Below are 15,923 nucleotides of genomic sequence, written 5' to 3'. Positions count from 1 at the left end.
AAGCTTTACTACTTACCTCTAAGGGATCCCTAGGATAGTATTATATTCTTTTATATTACTTACTTATAAAGTATAGCTTTATATTTTTAATATTCTAATATTATTTTTTACTTTTAATACTATCTTCTTTAAACTATAGTCTAAGGCTTTACTTTCTTATATACCCTATAGTAGTAGTCTTTTCTTATAGACTACTAGTAGCCTCCTTATATATAATATCTTTTAGTATATAAGGTTTTTATTTACCCTTAGGTTAATTAATACTCTCTTTTTCCTTTATATACTACTTATCTTAGTATAAAAGTCTACTTTAAATTAGTAGTATAGCCTTTTTTCTTAAGGTAATTAGATAATATTAACCTTTATTACCTTTATTATATACTATTTACTTAAGTATCTAGGCTAACTACACCTATAGTACTTTTCTTTAGTATAGCTAGCTAATAGATACCTTAGCTTACTATAGTTAAAGTAAGTTAAAAAGTACTATAGCCTAGTTAAAAGTAAGTAGTTACTTTTTTTCTTTTTTACCTTTAAGGCCTTTAGTATTAGCGTTAATATACCTTAGGTTATTATAAGCGTAGATATAAAGTATATAGACTAAGGCTTTATTATAAAGACCTTTATATTAGGACTTAGTAGTATAGCTAAAGCCTACTAGTCCTTTTACTCTTAATTCTACCTTTACTAGTCTACTAGTCTATCCTTAGTATAAGCTTTAGCTAGTGTTTTAGCCTATTATATAGTATTATTAAAGGCTTATTATATCTCTAGTATCCTTTAGGCTAATATATAGCTCTTTAGATTAAGTAGTAACTAGTTAAGTATATAGACTACTTATTACCTCTTAGCTTATAAGTTAAAGTACTTTACTTTAATAATCTTATACTTATTAATAAATTACTAATATAACTAGCTAACCTTTTATTTTATATTATTAAGCTTTACTACTATACTAAAGGCCTATATATTAGTATTAGTAATATTATTCTTTAACTAGGTCTTTATTACCTCTTAGGTTACTTCTTTTATTTAGCTATTATAGTAAGCTTTAATATACTTTTACTACTTATACACTAGGTTACCCTCTAGTATAAAGCTAGTGTACTATACTTTACTTTAGTTATCTTTAAATTCTTTTTTTATAACTTTAAATTATTTTTTTAGCTTAAATAAGAAGTCCTAAAGGTTATTTTATATACTTTTTTTATATTAGATTAAAGGTAACTACTTTAATAGTATATTAATATAGTAGTACTTATACTTTAGCTAAAAAGTAGTAGCTAGGCCTAGTATATTATATACCTCTTTAATAGAGGCCTTATTTATTAAAGCTAAAATCTAGTTAACTATCTTTTTTTTTTTAGCTTTTTTTACTTACTTCTCTAAAAAATACTTAAGCTTCTTTTTTATTATCTCTTTAAGGTTACTTTAAAGCTATTATTACACTAGTAGGCTTTTATTTTTTACCTACGCCTAGGTGTTACTACTGTCTAGGGTTAGTTACCTAGAGGTAACACTTATACTTTACTAGGCAGTAGCTTAAGTATTAAGAGGTAATATTATAGCTTTAATAATTAGTATACCTAGGGATAAGTAAAGATTAAAATATATTAAAGGTGTTATAGTACTAAGTAAAGGAGTCTATAAATAGTGTAGTTAAAGGTTAATTATAACTATTTTTTAATTTACTTTCTCCTAATTCTCCTGTTCCTATAAACTCTACTTTTATATAACCCTTAGATAATAGTTTTCCTAGTTACAGCCCCACAGCTAGTGGTCCCCTAGTGCCCCCCCCACCTCTGGCACCTGACAGTTGGCTGGCAAGTCGCGAATCAAGACCGGTGAAGAGCTACCTTCGGGGGAAACCCCACACCATGACTGACCAGTGTAAAATTTCGGCCGCAACTTTTCTCTCCGATAGGTTGTCCAGCTTCAGTTTCCGCGGGTTATTATTAGGCATGTCGGGTAAATACAAAAACATTTGGCTTCATGGGTTGGCGTCAGCCCAATGCGTCAGGTCAATATCCAAGAATTTGGGTAAATTATCGACTGGAAGGGGCAACGGTAATCAATTGTGGCGGGCCATAATCGCTCGCCACTGCAAACTATCACTCAGTAGCCTTGGTTTGCGCCGATCGTCGGGTTCCATGAGTTTTCATCGGCGCGTGTCACGGAATGTTGATACCTAACCTTGGCTTTCTATTGCTGCTCCAAAACAAAATTGACTGATGGACGTCGAGGACAAGGTTACACAGTATTATGTCCCGCGAACTGGTGTCAGTTTCTCATGGGCCCTATGCTCTACACAAGGAACATCTCCCATTGTCACTTGCTTAGCCACGATGGGGTTGATTCTCTTCAACATATTTCAAAAAGTCTCATAACGGCTCCGTCGACGACGAACAGTGTCAAAGGTTTGTCATGAAAGTCGTCAACGGGATCCAAAGACTTTGGTTATGCCAGTCTCTTCTCGACACTGTCCACAACCGTCCTTCGGGCTATCCACCTTCCAACAGTTCTGCAAAATAAAGTCAAGTATGATTTCCATCAAACATTCGTCGCCTCTGCTAGAGTTCAATCCGTAGAATCCTTGACTCAGTCTTCGTCAGACTAGATGGTCTTAGGGAAAAAACCCGATTGCTTACCGCTTGTTCCGACCATGGAATATGCTGGATAGCTATGACAGATACCGAGGACGTCTCCGCGTCGTCTTGGTTCCGACTCGAGTTGATGTGACGGCCACAAGACGGCCGCCATTGGCTGAAGAGGTAACACAGACTTACACATACCAATCGGTAATCCGCCAATCTTTTCTCAGAGCCTGCATTCTTATCAAACAGTACCTTTGTTAAACTTTCGACGGCTCGAGGGAATCAAATCCGAGACTCCGAGCCCCGGTCAACAGCTTGACTCTCTCCGACTCCCCATTGGCTATGGGTCAGGGGGGGTTGGGTATCACCGACCAGGCTCTGATTACCCATTGGTATTCCGTACTGTCCTGCAAGTCATCCGTGATGTAGGCTCGAGGGTGTCAACCACCACGCAACCACTCGCCAACTCCCGAACCGTTGCATCCCGCGCAAAGAGCTACATGCTTTGCAATCCACATCAACAATGACGACGTTCATGCATCAACTTGCAGAGAGATCTGGGGGTCAGCTACCTTGTTTCTCACCAGATAAGAATCTTGCATTCCGCACTGGCTGACCTCGCTGGTACTTCCATCAAACCGCCAGCGAGATCATCTCCACCATATTATTCGCTGAGTTGTAACGGCTCAAGGACATGCATAGCCGAGAAGGAAGACAGACACCTCATCGTCACAGAACATACGCTCGGCTCTTGAAATCACCCTCGTCGGACGTACGGAGGAGTGGGCATCATGCAGTCATTCTTCACCGAAAAGAACGTGGCCACATGCGATCCAAACGACATGTGACTACTTGATCCGGGGCTCTGTTGTCATCGGAGAAGTAGAGAGAGACCGCAGCCTTTCCAAATTCTCCGGCCATCCTCGCAGACGTATAGCATTTGCAAGACATCACCAATGAGGGATGGGTTGCGCTGAGATAGGCTGCGAACAAGTGACCACTCCGTTCATGCTGAGTACCGCGAGGATGGCAACGTCCGTATGGCTGAGGTCTTGCTATGACGATGAACCAAATAAGAACCCTTGGTTAGGCTTGTGGTGGCATCCTCCAGGCCCTCTTTTTCTTGCGGTGACTGCATAATACCCGAAGGCTCTCCATCTCTGTCATTTTTGACGAGATCGCTCCAATCCTGCGCAATAGTCGCTATTGCTTGCTACCTTCAATCAGCCCTAGGGCCCAAACCCACACCAAGCACTTGAGCCGTGGTTCGCGACAACACGAATGTATTCGATTCATTCTAGTGTAACTGCAAAATAAGTCCCCCAGACAGAACCACGGCTGACGAGATTGAATCTAGCGGAGCAGTGGCCATAAGCACTCGAGGAAGATCGAGAAGAGGGATAAGGATACTAAGTCTAAGGATGCGAACAGTAAGCAGGAAAGAGCCTTGCCGAGCTCCTCCTTCAGCTTTCTCTTCGTCGTAAACGAACTCAAGGTCGTTGAGGAGAACGGAGTGCCCCCTGCCGCTGACCTATACGGTAACCCCCTGCCACCGAGAACTTCCCGGGGCTACGGCCCGGAAATCGTTGGCAGGGTATGGCGATACCGCGACGGCGTTGTCAGCCTCGCCGAGGGCTTTTTCTGGTGCCGCCCGGAGCCTGGATCCGCTGGGGCGATATGTACCGTGAATAACTATATTGACGAACACGGGCAGCCGTTCCGATTCCTGGAACAGACAGTGGAACACAGCACATTTAGCGTCTTCAACTGCTGGCGCTTCCTGCCCTGTCTTCATGCCGACGTCGACGTAACCACCGTTGGCAGCATGGGGGTCGACAACAAGCTGTCTCACCTGGAGTTCTATCAAGACCATACAGACTCTGGCGTAACTCGGATTCGAGCCTCTGGCGGGTCTCAAAGACACGTCGTTGGAGGCAGGCCGTCTTGGATACCGGCTCTCCTCCCCGAAACCTACGCAGCGCCAAGCTCTCACGCTCAACAATCCACAGGCCTCGGCGGCTGCCTACCCATCATCATCGGTCTTCTCGCCCTGACCAAGAAGCCAGGGCATACGGACGACGTCTTCAGGAACGGCGAGTGGAACGGAAACCGTTTCAGGGGCGGCCGCTCCTCGCGCGCTGGTGAGCTTGCACTGAGGTGTGTGGCACGACTAGGATTGAACTGACCGCCACGAGTCCCACAGAGCCTGAGCCCACCGGGCCGGTGCGAGGAGTCTTGGTCCAGGTATGCTGTGACAGCACAAACCCAGACTCTACAATCGATGCAATCACGGACTTTGAAGACCGCGGCAAGGCGATCAGGGATGAGCGTCTCTGACGGCGGCAGTGCGTCCCGACCATCTCCTACGTTTCTTCTTGTTGTTTGTCTGCTATACTCTAGGTAGTGATCGACGTTGGTATTGGATGTCCGGTGAAATTAAGAAAGGTATGGCTTACCGCCGACGGATGGCAGATATCCCTATTCGACTACGAGAGCATGTCTCCGCAGGCGGAGGGAAACCGGCACTCTTTGAAACAGTGTAGCTCAGGGCGTTTTGTTTGCGTGTATGTGTTTGATATATTCAGCTTTCCATCATTCCGCCGACCCTCTCTTGATCTACCCGACTCCGGGCCATAATTTCGCCAGATTCCTTAAGTGATTAACCCTGAGCCTCGCGTGTCTATCGCTACCTTAGGTGTGGACTGAAGACATGGGTAATCTCGATTCGTTTTGCCTTCTTTCGCTCGATAAAATAAGTATGGGATCGCTCAGCTCCGACCCCCCTTCCGGTCTCATTTCACGCTACAACTATGCGAGTGCCCGGCTCATACCGCATCGGGCAATCTTACAGCTATGTCTCCCGACTGGGTGATGTATCTGACCCAAGGCAATGAGGGATATTGCAGCTGTTACATGTCAGTAGGGTATTTTCGCTTCAGGCTCCATGGTGAGAAACCTACCTTGGGCTCTGTAATCTTGAGGTACCGGACTTGAATGCCACTCGTAGTGAAATAGGGGATCTCAAACTTGACCTGGATCGGCCTCTTGGCACCCTTGCCCGGCGCGCCGACACCGCCCATACTACCGCCGAAGCCACCAGTCATACCGCCGCCGTGCTCGTCATCGCCCCGTACCGAAGGGAGACCCAGCTCCGCTCTCATCATAAACTCCTTGTTGCCTCCAAACTGCTTGATCTTCCACACAATGGCGCTCTGCTCAGGGGCGTAGTGTACGGCGCCGATGTTGGTGCGGAAGCGCGGGGTGTCGGCATCGTCAGGGACCGGCACGATGATCTCGACGTTATTGGCCGTACTCCTCCGCTTGAACTGGGCCTTGGCCTTGAGCATGTACTCGATGCGCGAGCCACTGTGGCTTTCAACGACGCACTCGACCCAGATAAGTGGCTTGACCTGGGTATTCAGGCGGTAGCTCATGAGCTCGAATTCGCCGTCGGGAGGGATGAAGGAGATAGTGCGGTCGTTCTCGAAGCGCGACAGGCGCACACACTGGTGGAACTTGACGTCCTCCATCTCGATGGCCTTGCCGCGTGTGGTACGGCCTGTCGTCTCGAACATGACCTTGTCATTGAGGCCGAGGCGCAACTCGGGCATTCCGCTAAGATAGCACTTCATCTTGATGGCACCAAGAATCTCACTGCGCAGAACGTTGCCGTTGGCGCTGACGAGAAGGTTAAGGCTCTCAACGACGTCGAGGAAGACCTCGTTCTTGCGGTATCGAATGCCCTCAGAACGCCATGAGACGGCATTGGTGACTGCGATGGGCGGGCGGGCCTGGATCTCCAGCTTGTGGGACTCCTGGGTGATATATTCTTGAAGGATCTTGGACTCGGTTGTCTGGGGGTAGCCGAAATCCATCATCTCGTCGAGGAGCTCGTAAATGATGACGAAGTTGTCGCGAATGGACTCCTCCTCGAGAGCCTTGAAGTATTCTGTGAAGACTTCGACAATCTTGTGGAGGAAAAGGAGGATCTCGGCGGCGTTGGTGTTTCGTTTTGTCAGGGCAAGGAGATAGAGGTTGTTGTGTCGGATGTAGAGGTACTGGAGGTGCGTTGTGTCAGTTGTGCACTGGTACGGCAAGCGCAAGCCTCCCATTTCTATACGTACGTTGATGCCTTCATGGGAGAAACACGGAGGGACAGCCGACGATTCCTCCTCTGCTTCGCTGAGGAGGATTGGGAACTTTTCGACGGCTGACATTGGGATGTCTCCGCGGTAGTTACGGGCAAGAAGGGTCTGTCATGGGGAATAATCAGCATCCTTCAGTTTGAGGGCAAGAAACCAAGATTTGCGATGCGCACCTTGCCCTTCAAGTCGAGGAAGAAGATGGCGGACGCCATGGTGGACGCGGGTTGCCAAGGCGGGGACCGAGGGGCAGACGAGGAGAGGCGGTCGACGCGAGATCAATTGGCACGCTGGCCACAGGGTTCACAGCAGGAAGAAATATTGTATCATGCAATGCGTGAGTCCAGGCAGCTTGCGAGGGTGTCAAATGATCAAAGAAGGCGTTTATGAAGCTGTGTCATTAGTTCGCGGTTCGTATGCAAGTTGTTTTGCATCGCGCTGTAGCTGGGCAATATTGAAACCACGATGTCTCTTTGGAGTTGGAAGAGCACGGGCCACACGACAATGACAGCCTTACGTCTTGGGAAGCTGCTAGGGGCACGGAGAGTGCCGTCGAGCCAAGTCTGATTAGTACCACTGCAGGTCTTAGCTAATCAACCCATGCGATATCACTCATTACATAAGTCGGGATTGATAGCGGCTCGAGCTGGCGGTAAGTCACATGACCAACACCCTCGCTGGTGGGGCTCGAAATGAGCTTACATCGCGCCGAAATTTTCACGATCTGTTCCGAATTTCTTCTCTCCCTCACCACCGCGTCCTTTTAGACAGTGCAGCGCATTATTACAACCACGTTTGGACCGGCATTCTGTTGGATCCATTTGTGTCGTCGTTGATGTGAATTGCGATTTCGCGACGCGCAGAGGAAACCTTCCGGTTCCATAAGAGCTGCCCAAGTACTGCTCTTCGCCCTCGGGTGAAGGGCGCCATTGCCAGGGCGGCGTCAGAGGTGCCATACATACTTACTATCGACTTTGCCATGTTTTTGAGATGATGAAAATAAAGAATTCGATCCAAGGAGTCTAGAAACTGGCCCCGATAGGCCATTCCGACATCCCAAGGTCTGAGGTGTTCATTAGAGAGCTTCCATGCATGGAACATAGCATGCTATCTTTGCTGGGAGCGAATGACCGAGGCTCGTGACAGTACCGCTCAACGTTTTTGACGAATGGACCACGCTTGATTGAGGCTACTGCGTAAGGCCGGGCTTTTCTTTTACTTGGAGAACCTCATACAATGTCCTCCTGACAGCCCTTGATGACAGGGAAGGGCTGTGATGCACAACGCCCGGCCCGTTGACAGATCCAGATCAGATCTCGTGAGGACACGAGCGCCTCTCGTGGGTTTTGTTGAGTTGACCTCACGTGCCGCGTGAGGTGGGTATTGTTGACAAGTACTGTCTACACACCAGTCCCTAGGCTATGCCGAGGCCACACAAGCACATCTAAAAGTGGAATTGGTGAATAATACCAGCGGTTTGCTTGTGCCTGGAAACACGATCCACTTGCCCGGGTCTGAGATGTCATCACATGGCATACATTTGTGGCAAATAGCTAGTCAGGATTGGCGGGTGCCAGATGCGTTTGAGTCGTGCTGGGCGGCATTAGAAGAAGGGGGCCTTGCAAGGCGAGGGGGCAGTTGGGTGGTTCCCCAAACGCAGCCTCCGATAACCGGGTAAGCCTTTGCAAACTTTACGAGGGTAGAAACAATCAATAAAATCAATAAATAGATGGAAATATGCCAAGGCACGGCGCTTGTAGATAGTGAGTGGTAGGGCTGTATTGCATTTGCTTGTGATATGGGGCTCGGACTAGACGGCGTGGTCAATGAGACGGAAAAAAAACCAAAAAAAAACCCAACTTGGGGTTTTCATAGAGGATGGCGTCAGAGGAGAGAAAGTTGTCATGGTCAGCTGGCCCTTCCTAGAATGCCCCAGCTTTTTCTCCGAAATGGCGAGCAAGCAGAAACATTTCGCACGTGATTGCGACTGGAGATCCACATCAAACCGAGCAGGTATTAACGCTCCTTTTGAAGTGACGCCGAACAGGCAAACATGTGACCCGGCAACGAGTCTCAACGTTGACTTGGGAACCCCGTCGTCAATGAATGGATGCTCCATTATTTGCTCCTTCTCCCTCTTCGTTTTCACATGGAAGAGGGTCTGTGCTTGGTGTGACGTACAGACAGGAAAAGGATGGGCCAATGGGGTTCGATATGGTATGGACTCGTATGCTGACTTGGCACCGAATACTCAGCAAGATGACTTGTGATGGGGTTTTGGCTGTTAGGTGGCAGTATGTGGCACACACTCCAACTGGTAGCAAGTGAGACTCCGCACATGTTAAGTTGCTTGTTCGTCCCGTCAGTCCAGTCCATGCATGTGATGACGGGCCCTCCCCCAAGAAAGTTTAACACGTGCTTCCCCAACTTTTGGCTCTGATTGTCCTAATCCGCTCCTCGACCTGGGAGTCCCTCCCTTCATCCCCCGTTACAACCGGGGGCTTCCCTCCAACGCGTGTACCGATACTTTACCCTCCAACTGTTGGCTGGAAGAGTAGCGAGTGTGCAGGAGAAGGATTTTCCTTCGTAAACGATCAGCATTATTGTTAAGCATCTTTGGCAGCCTAGCGGGATTTAGCCAGTTTCGCATCCAAGCGAAGAACCAGAATAAATGATTTGATTGATGCGATAGGTGGGGCAGAGATGCGGTCTGTCTGCGGCACGGAGGGGAACGCGAGACAATACTGAAGACTTTCAACCGGATTCATTCACTGGTGTCGGCCTCGATATCGGCTTAGCTTCATCCTAAAGTGTTTTCTGTAATCAACCGTCCTTTTTTCCCCTTCTCTTTGCTTTCCTTCTGAACATCACCTATTCCTCCCCTTTCCCCGGTTTCGCTTAGGCCACGGAGGATTTCACCTCACCAAGGTACGCACAAACACCTACCATGGTCAGGCACCTTGTCAACAAAAATTTTGGGCGTGTCTCTTGTCTCGAGTTTGCAGCATCCGGTACGGAACATTGCCTCGGACCCTGTAGCCTCACAGCCATGCGACCATGCACCTGGTGTCTCCTGACCTGTCCCGAACGGGGAGCGTGGATATCATTTGGCTGTTGATTGGACCCCCCCCCCCACCCCTTTGCCGTTACACACCTACAAGGTGTGTACGGATATCTAACACATTTTTTTAAACCAGGGTTTTGAGGTCCTGATCCAACTGGGGGATGTGCAGCTCGAGAGGACACGGAGGACACGGATTGCAGACTGAATGCATTGACTAAATGGCTGGGCAGCGTGTCACAGGGGATGTGGCGGGCGGGCTCACTCGTAGAGGTTCAAATGGGGTCGGATATCCATCTGCTTCGTTCCAAGTCGGCGTGCAGACAGTCGAGCGCATTGCGCTTCTGGAAGAAATTTTCCTCTGGCAAGCAACCCCCACGGACGGTTCAAGCAAGCAAACAAGCAAGCAAGGGAAGCTGCTGGGAAGATGGGATGGATACAAGACACACACATTCTCGGCTTCACATGGTCGGCCGGTGGGGAGAGGGTTGAGATAGGGAAACTCGCCGTAGTGGTCCCCCTACCCGCGCAAGCTCTTCCACCTTTCCGCCTCAGCTGTCAACGTTGATAGTACCTTGGCTACGTCGATCAGTATACAAGACGGACGCTTTGCTGCAAACTCTGCACATCCTGACCCTACATAGTATGCGCCTGCCTGCCTGCCTACCTACGTAGGTAGGTACGAATAGGTATCCGTACTTCTTCGTACAGTGGTCGACGTCTCTATCTTCCTACGCGATTGCCTAAACAGCTATCCGTACATCGTAGGTATCTTACCTTTCTGTCCCAGTGACCCTCAGTAAAACAAACGTCCAGCTTGGTCGAGTCCAGGTCCTTTGTGAATGGGTGGGCACCTTACCCCCTTCCCCATTCAGTCAAGGGTACCGGTTATGGGGCAAAGTATGTACCTCCCCGACCAGATTTGTGTGGCCACGCGCGTACATCAGTGGCCTGTAGATACATACAATGTACATCCATCCACAACCAGGGTGGTCCCTTTCCCCTCCTCCCAGGCAGTCAGCTCGCTCGAAAGTCTGCCTTGGCTTGACGTGTGATAGGATAGGTCTACCTACGATGTACAGTACTACACTACTATTAGCCTGCCACATGCGCCAGTGTTGTTGCCGCCGCCCCGGTGCGCTATCGTTGGAAGGTTGGCGTTGGCTTCTCCTTCCGCCTCTCTTTCGGATTTCGGATTTCGCTTCATTACTCGCATTCTCTCATCCCTCACCTTCCTCCTCCTCCTCATCCTCCTCATCCTCCTCCGCACTCTCCCCGATTGCTTGCATTGCACATCCGAGAGTTTATCATTGCCCGCTTGCTGAGTTCGGCTGTCATCATCATCATCAACGACCACTACTGCTATCATTAACACCAACAACATCTCATTCTCCGCCAGCCATTCATTTCATCGCATTGACATTGCATTATCCCCAAACAGCCAGCAACAATATCTTGCTACATTTCTCTTTATCCGTGTCTCCCAACCCCTGTGGTACCTACCTAGCTTCCCGCCCGCCACGCGCACGTACGCACGCATCCAATTAATATTTCCTACGCCATCCCTCCTCTCGCCGTCCTACGCTCCCAATTCATTACCATAAACCTATCTACGTATACACACACACACACACACACACACAAACACCACGGCCCACCTCCCTGCGCTACGTTGCGCTACACTGCGCTACTCTGATCAGAAGACGGACGGACTAAGTCCACCACACGGTCCACACCAGCATCGTACCGGTCCATCCCTCGCTCACTCGCCGACGCCATCCCCATCCCCATCCCACTCGGCAATACCCCGAAAATCCTCCAGCGCTGTTACTTGTCGCCCTCTTCGCCTCGCCCTCCCTTGTTCGTTGCGCTGGGTTGTGTGTGTCTGTTGGAATCCACTCCATCGTGTCCATTTTCCTTCGCCACTTTAGCCCAAACCGTAATACATGAACCTGAAGTCCGCCGCCCGCAGCCACTCTCATCCTTTCGTCTGCCCCCCTTCGACGCCATCGTCCTGACCCGCGCATCTGCTGCACGTCGCAAAATTCTCAACATTCCCCCAACCTCGACCGGTCCTTGGGGGGGAGAAAAGATACGCAATCCAAACTCGCAATCCAAACGGTGCCGGGGCGAGTGGCATTTCCACCCATGCCAGTCCAAAGTTGACCGCTGAGACATCCGTGCCGGTCTCGCTCTCTCCCTACCTCTCTCTGCTCGTCATCTCCTCCTGCCGAGCACCTCCCCGCGACTTATTTTCGACCCGCCGTCCGAATATACTTTGCGAAATGGATTTGAGCCAGAGCATGAGCCAGAGCCAAAATCACATGCTGCACGGGCCTGCGCCTCGAGACCGCCAGCTGCCGCCATCTTCCTCGTCCGCCGCCCACTCCCAAACCCACCACCACCACCACCACAACAACAACAACATCCGCCCACTCCCTCCCGCCTCTGCTGCTGCTTCATCTGCCGCTACTACGACTATTTCGGCATCGGCGTCCACTACCATATCCTCCTCCCCCTCCATACCCACCAAGCACGTCCTCTCCCACGCTCGCTTTGATCCGACACACATCCCGTCCCAGCTGCCTTCGTATGCTCCCCCAAGCTATGCGCATGCCCAATCCCACGATCCCAACCGACTGAGCTTTTCCGACGCCCCAATTACCGAGCTTGCACCCATCCTTCCTGCCGCTAAACACAATGATAACGGAGGTCACAACCTTCCATCTCTTTCTTCTGTGACTGGTCCTCCACCCTCCCGGTTCGCTCCCATCACTGCTTCGCACTCCATCGAACAACAGTCAACGTCGCTGTCTCAACAACACCAGCAAGGGTCACAACCGCAACCGCCTTCCCTCACACGATCTGCGACGACCACAGTACCTCTTACGCATTGGCCGAGCCTCAACCCCCTCACCACGTTCTACACCCCCAGTCATGCCCAGTCCGCCGACTCTCCTGCGAGAATGGACCTCGACGTAAGCAGTAATAGCGTCATGAACGCAGCATCGCCCGACCGATTTTACGAAGGACGAGCCGCCAGCGTCAGTCTGGATGACCCCGATGTCCGCATGGCCGCCGAGGCCCTCGGGGACCTGCGAGCCGGTATGTTTTGTTCTTGCGCCCGTGAGTTGAGTCCCAGTTCACTGACTGCCTGCAACAGACTTCATCAACTCCCCCCCGGCCCGCCACACCTCCTTGCCGAGGGCATCTCCCACGGTGCCCATGACCTCGAACCCGTCCAAGTCCGAGGAGCCTCTCTTTTCTCTTCTCACCACCTCTCATCCCTTGTTGGCGACCACGATTGAAGGAGCCACATCGGCTTACAACAATTCCAAGAACTTTTCACCACGTTTCAAGTCAAGTGCCGAGTATGTCGAAGGGTACTTGACCCCAATCGCCAATACTGTCGGTACCGTTGGACGCAAGACCGGTGTCGAGGGCGGCGTTCGCTGGTTTTTAGGTGCCGGGCGACGACACCAGTCTACCGACCTGGAGGCTGCCGATGGAGGGTCCCACAAGAGGCGCAAGGTCGATACCGGTGAAGACTTGGCTAGACTTATGATCGACGCGCAGAGCAACGTCATGCCCGATGTCGATTCTCCCCGTGACCCCTACGTCTTCAAGCACGACCGCCGATTGTCGAGGGCAAGCACCATTGACACTCTGCCTGCATATGACGATTATCGCTCACCGGCCTACACCGAAAACGAAAAGTCCGAGAGGCCCACTGCTTCCAACGCCGCTTGGCAGTCTCGCCTGATCATGTCAACCTCTGGCCTAAGCGTTGCCATGAGCGAGGAGAGCCTGAGGAGTCTGAAGTATTGTCTAAGATGGTTGCGTTGGGCTAACGAGCACATTGGTGGAGTCATCAACAACCTCAAGTCCACTCTCGAACAGTATGAGAAAACCGGCCAATCTCAGCAAGAGGAACAACCCGACATGAACCACGACGGTGACCACATGATGGTCGATAGCCCGCCCGAGTCCATGTCTGAGCAGGATCGCACCATGTTGGCGGCCAGGATCGCGTCCCTCAAGGGTGATGTTCTCAAGACTCTGCGGGACGTTATTGAGACCGTTTCCAAGTACGCCGGTGGTGCCTTGCCCGACAATGCCCGCACTCTGGTCCGCCGTCACTTGACTACCCTGCCGCAACGCTTCCGCTACGCCAGCATGGTCGAGCAACAGCAGGGCGAGAAGACCGGCGAACAGGCCCGCGAAGAAGCCATGCGGGAAGGCGCCCATCGCGTCCTCGTGCTTGCCAAGGAAGGTCTTGACATGATGTCGCAAGTCAGTGGTGTTCTCGATGGCACCATTGTCAGTGCCGAAGAATGGTGCGAGAGACTTGGCAAGAAGAAGCGGGATCAGCGCGAGGAGGTCGCCTCTCAATCACAATCGCAAGAGCGTGATGTCAAGATTGCCCTGGCCTAAACGAGCAACGATTTCTTTCTCTATCCATACAAAGGTCCAAATGGCACGGAGGCCGATTCCCATTTTCTCCCTCTTTTTCTCTCCCTCAAAACTACCAAGTCGGTGATTTGAATGGCGCAGGAACGGCACACGGAAAAATCAAAAACAAGAGAAAAACACCCTAACGCATCGCGCTGTCACGCAGACGTAAGAATTTCATCAATGATACCAAACAGAGGACGCCCTCATTCCCACCTACTTCGTTTCCAGTATACCATATCATGCCATCCTACAAACAAACAACAATCTCGAACATTTTCCTCGTTTTTTGTCAAGTACGCTTCTGCTTCTGATTCATCTTCCTTGGCAGTTCTTCTTTGTTGTTAAGTGCTTGCTTATTGTTTTCCTGTCTTACAGTTTTAATGGACGGCTTGCAGAGTACGCTGGCATCCCTACGACAGGCGAGTTCCAGGGAGCTCGTGACTCACTGTGTATAGAGCTCACGCATCATCTTTGTACAAAGTAAAGCTGATCTATGTTTCAACCAATTGAACACTTGCCACTGCTCTAGTCTGTGCTGTCTCGCTATCGCTAGTGACAAACATAGGTATAGCCCCTGGTACCCCCCCGCAGGGCTTCGATACCGGAAGCTGTTTTTAGACTACTCGGTTTTTTGTTCTGGCAATGATGATGACTTAGTCCCCGTTTGGGCTGTCTGTTGCCGTCGGAGTTCGTTCCTTCTTTACAGGTCAAACCTCGTCTGATCATGTTCATAGCACGCGGATTTGTGCCATGTGCAACCCCAACCACGGGGTCCATCCCCAGACAAGCGAATCGCTGGCCGAAAATAACGAAAACGTGCTGTGTGGGGAACCCTTTCATGACACGGGGATCCCCAAGACTCCACTAACAAGATGGTTCAACGCTGGGCGGGGAGGACAGGGAAGATTCCGGGGAAAGACATTGGGGCTCCTAGCAAGCAATCGATGGACACTTCCGCCGCGTCAAAGCGTTCTCACCGGCAGGGCAGGGCAGGCAGCTTTCGTCTACGTTTGCCCTGTTACTTTTTCTTACATACTTGCTCGTTTGGTCGTCGAAACTATCTGGCTTGCATGGTTCAATCGCGCTGCTCGTTTACTGTGCTACCGTGCGGCGGAATGAGACTGTACAGCCGCACAACATTCTCCTGGCCCACCCAAACGTCCAAAACGCTCCAAAGATCTAGGGCCGGAGAGCGAGTTTCGCGCTTGCAGCAGACGGTATCATCAGATGAATGCGGGGGCTCGGCAGTGCACATGTTAAGTTAATCTCGGCCAGGGCGGTGGACCTGGGTTCTTACGATGGAGCAGTCCGGTGGCGATCTCCAGGATGGTTCCAGCACATGCCCGCCGCAGCGACCGACTGGCCGAGTTTCTGGGTCGCGGGCAAGGTGGGATTGGAACGCATGGTCTGTACCTTTTCTTGTCCCCCTCGTCCCTAAAATTTAGCATTTGCGTCTAACTCGTACGTTACCTTCAGCTCGCATAAGCATTCACCGAGGGAACGATTGCGCTTCACCTCGCAGCATGTGAAACTGACACATTTCATAGAATCAGGGACTGGCTAGGAATAAGTGCCAACCTTTTTCAAGTTGTACAATTACGTCTACGGGGGTTGCCTTTTGCCGTTCGTGAAAGGGCGAGCCGGCGATCTGCTTCCCGCGGGGGAGGAGTC

The 15,923-nt window shown here is 50.4% G+C and overlaps 4 protein-coding genes across 4 annotated transcripts; 3 read left to right on the top strand and 1 right to left on the bottom strand.

The window, feature by feature from the left end:
* Nucleotides 1-1,933: 1,933 nt before the first annotated feature.
* LY79DRAFT_704512 (uncharacterized protein) lies at nt 1,934-4,931 on the top strand (the record flags this gene model as incomplete). The annotated part of the gene is made up of 3 exons (XM_060564983.1): nt 1,934-2,279; nt 3,952-4,735; nt 4,798-4,931. The coding sequence occupies exons 1-3, from the start codon at nt 2,232-2,234 to the stop codon at nt 4,929-4,931; spliced, it is 966 nt and encodes a 321-aa protein (XP_060412932.1). The 5' UTR covers nt 1,934-2,231.
* Nucleotides 4,932-5,419: 488 nt separating this feature from the next.
* On the bottom strand, nt 5,420-6,951 carry LY79DRAFT_518073 (putative clathrin assembly protein AP47; the record flags this gene model as incomplete). Its single annotated transcript, XM_060554998.1, has 4 exons — nt 5,420-5,500; nt 5,555-6,652; nt 6,719-6,847; nt 6,913-6,951. The coding sequence occupies 4 exons, from the start codon at nt 6,949-6,951 to the stop codon at nt 5,420-5,422; spliced, it is 1,347 nt and encodes a 448-aa protein (XP_060412931.1).
* A 3,883-nt stretch (nt 6,952-10,834) lies between these two features.
* LY79DRAFT_557667 (uncharacterized protein) lies at nt 10,835-11,417 on the top strand. Its single transcript, XM_060558110.1, has one exon. The coding sequence runs from the start codon at nt 10,872-10,874 to the stop codon at nt 11,343-11,345; it is 474 nt and encodes a 157-aa protein (XP_060412930.1). The 5' UTR covers nt 10,835-10,871; the 3' UTR covers nt 11,346-11,417.
* A 1,346-nt stretch (nt 11,418-12,763) lies between these two features.
* Nucleotides 12,764-14,231, top strand: LY79DRAFT_517968 (transcription factor Opi1; the record flags this gene model as incomplete). The annotated part of the gene is made up of 2 exons (XM_060554986.1): nt 12,764-12,902; nt 12,961-14,231. The coding sequence occupies 2 exons, from the start codon at nt 12,764-12,766 to the stop codon at nt 14,229-14,231; spliced, it is 1,410 nt and encodes a 469-aa protein (XP_060412929.1).
* Between the last annotated feature and the right edge of the window lie 1,692 nt (nt 14,232-15,923).

Source organism: Colletotrichum navitas (assembly GCF_030913465.1).
Source record: "Colletotrichum navitas strain CBS 125086 chromosome Unknown LY79scaffold_40, whole genome shotgun sequence".
Classification (NCBI taxonomy): domain Eukaryota; kingdom Fungi; phylum Ascomycota; class Sordariomycetes; order Glomerellales; family Glomerellaceae; genus Colletotrichum; species Colletotrichum navitas.
The sequence above is the reverse complement of the archived record's forward strand: the minus strand, read 5'-3'. Positions and strand labels throughout refer to the sequence as shown.

Bases quoted from the DNA above. Each gene is read 5' to 3' on its own strand.
- LY79DRAFT_557667 (XM_060558110.1), top strand. From the start codon at position 10,872: ATGTACAGTACTACACTACTATTAGCCTGCCACATGCGCCAGTGTTGT.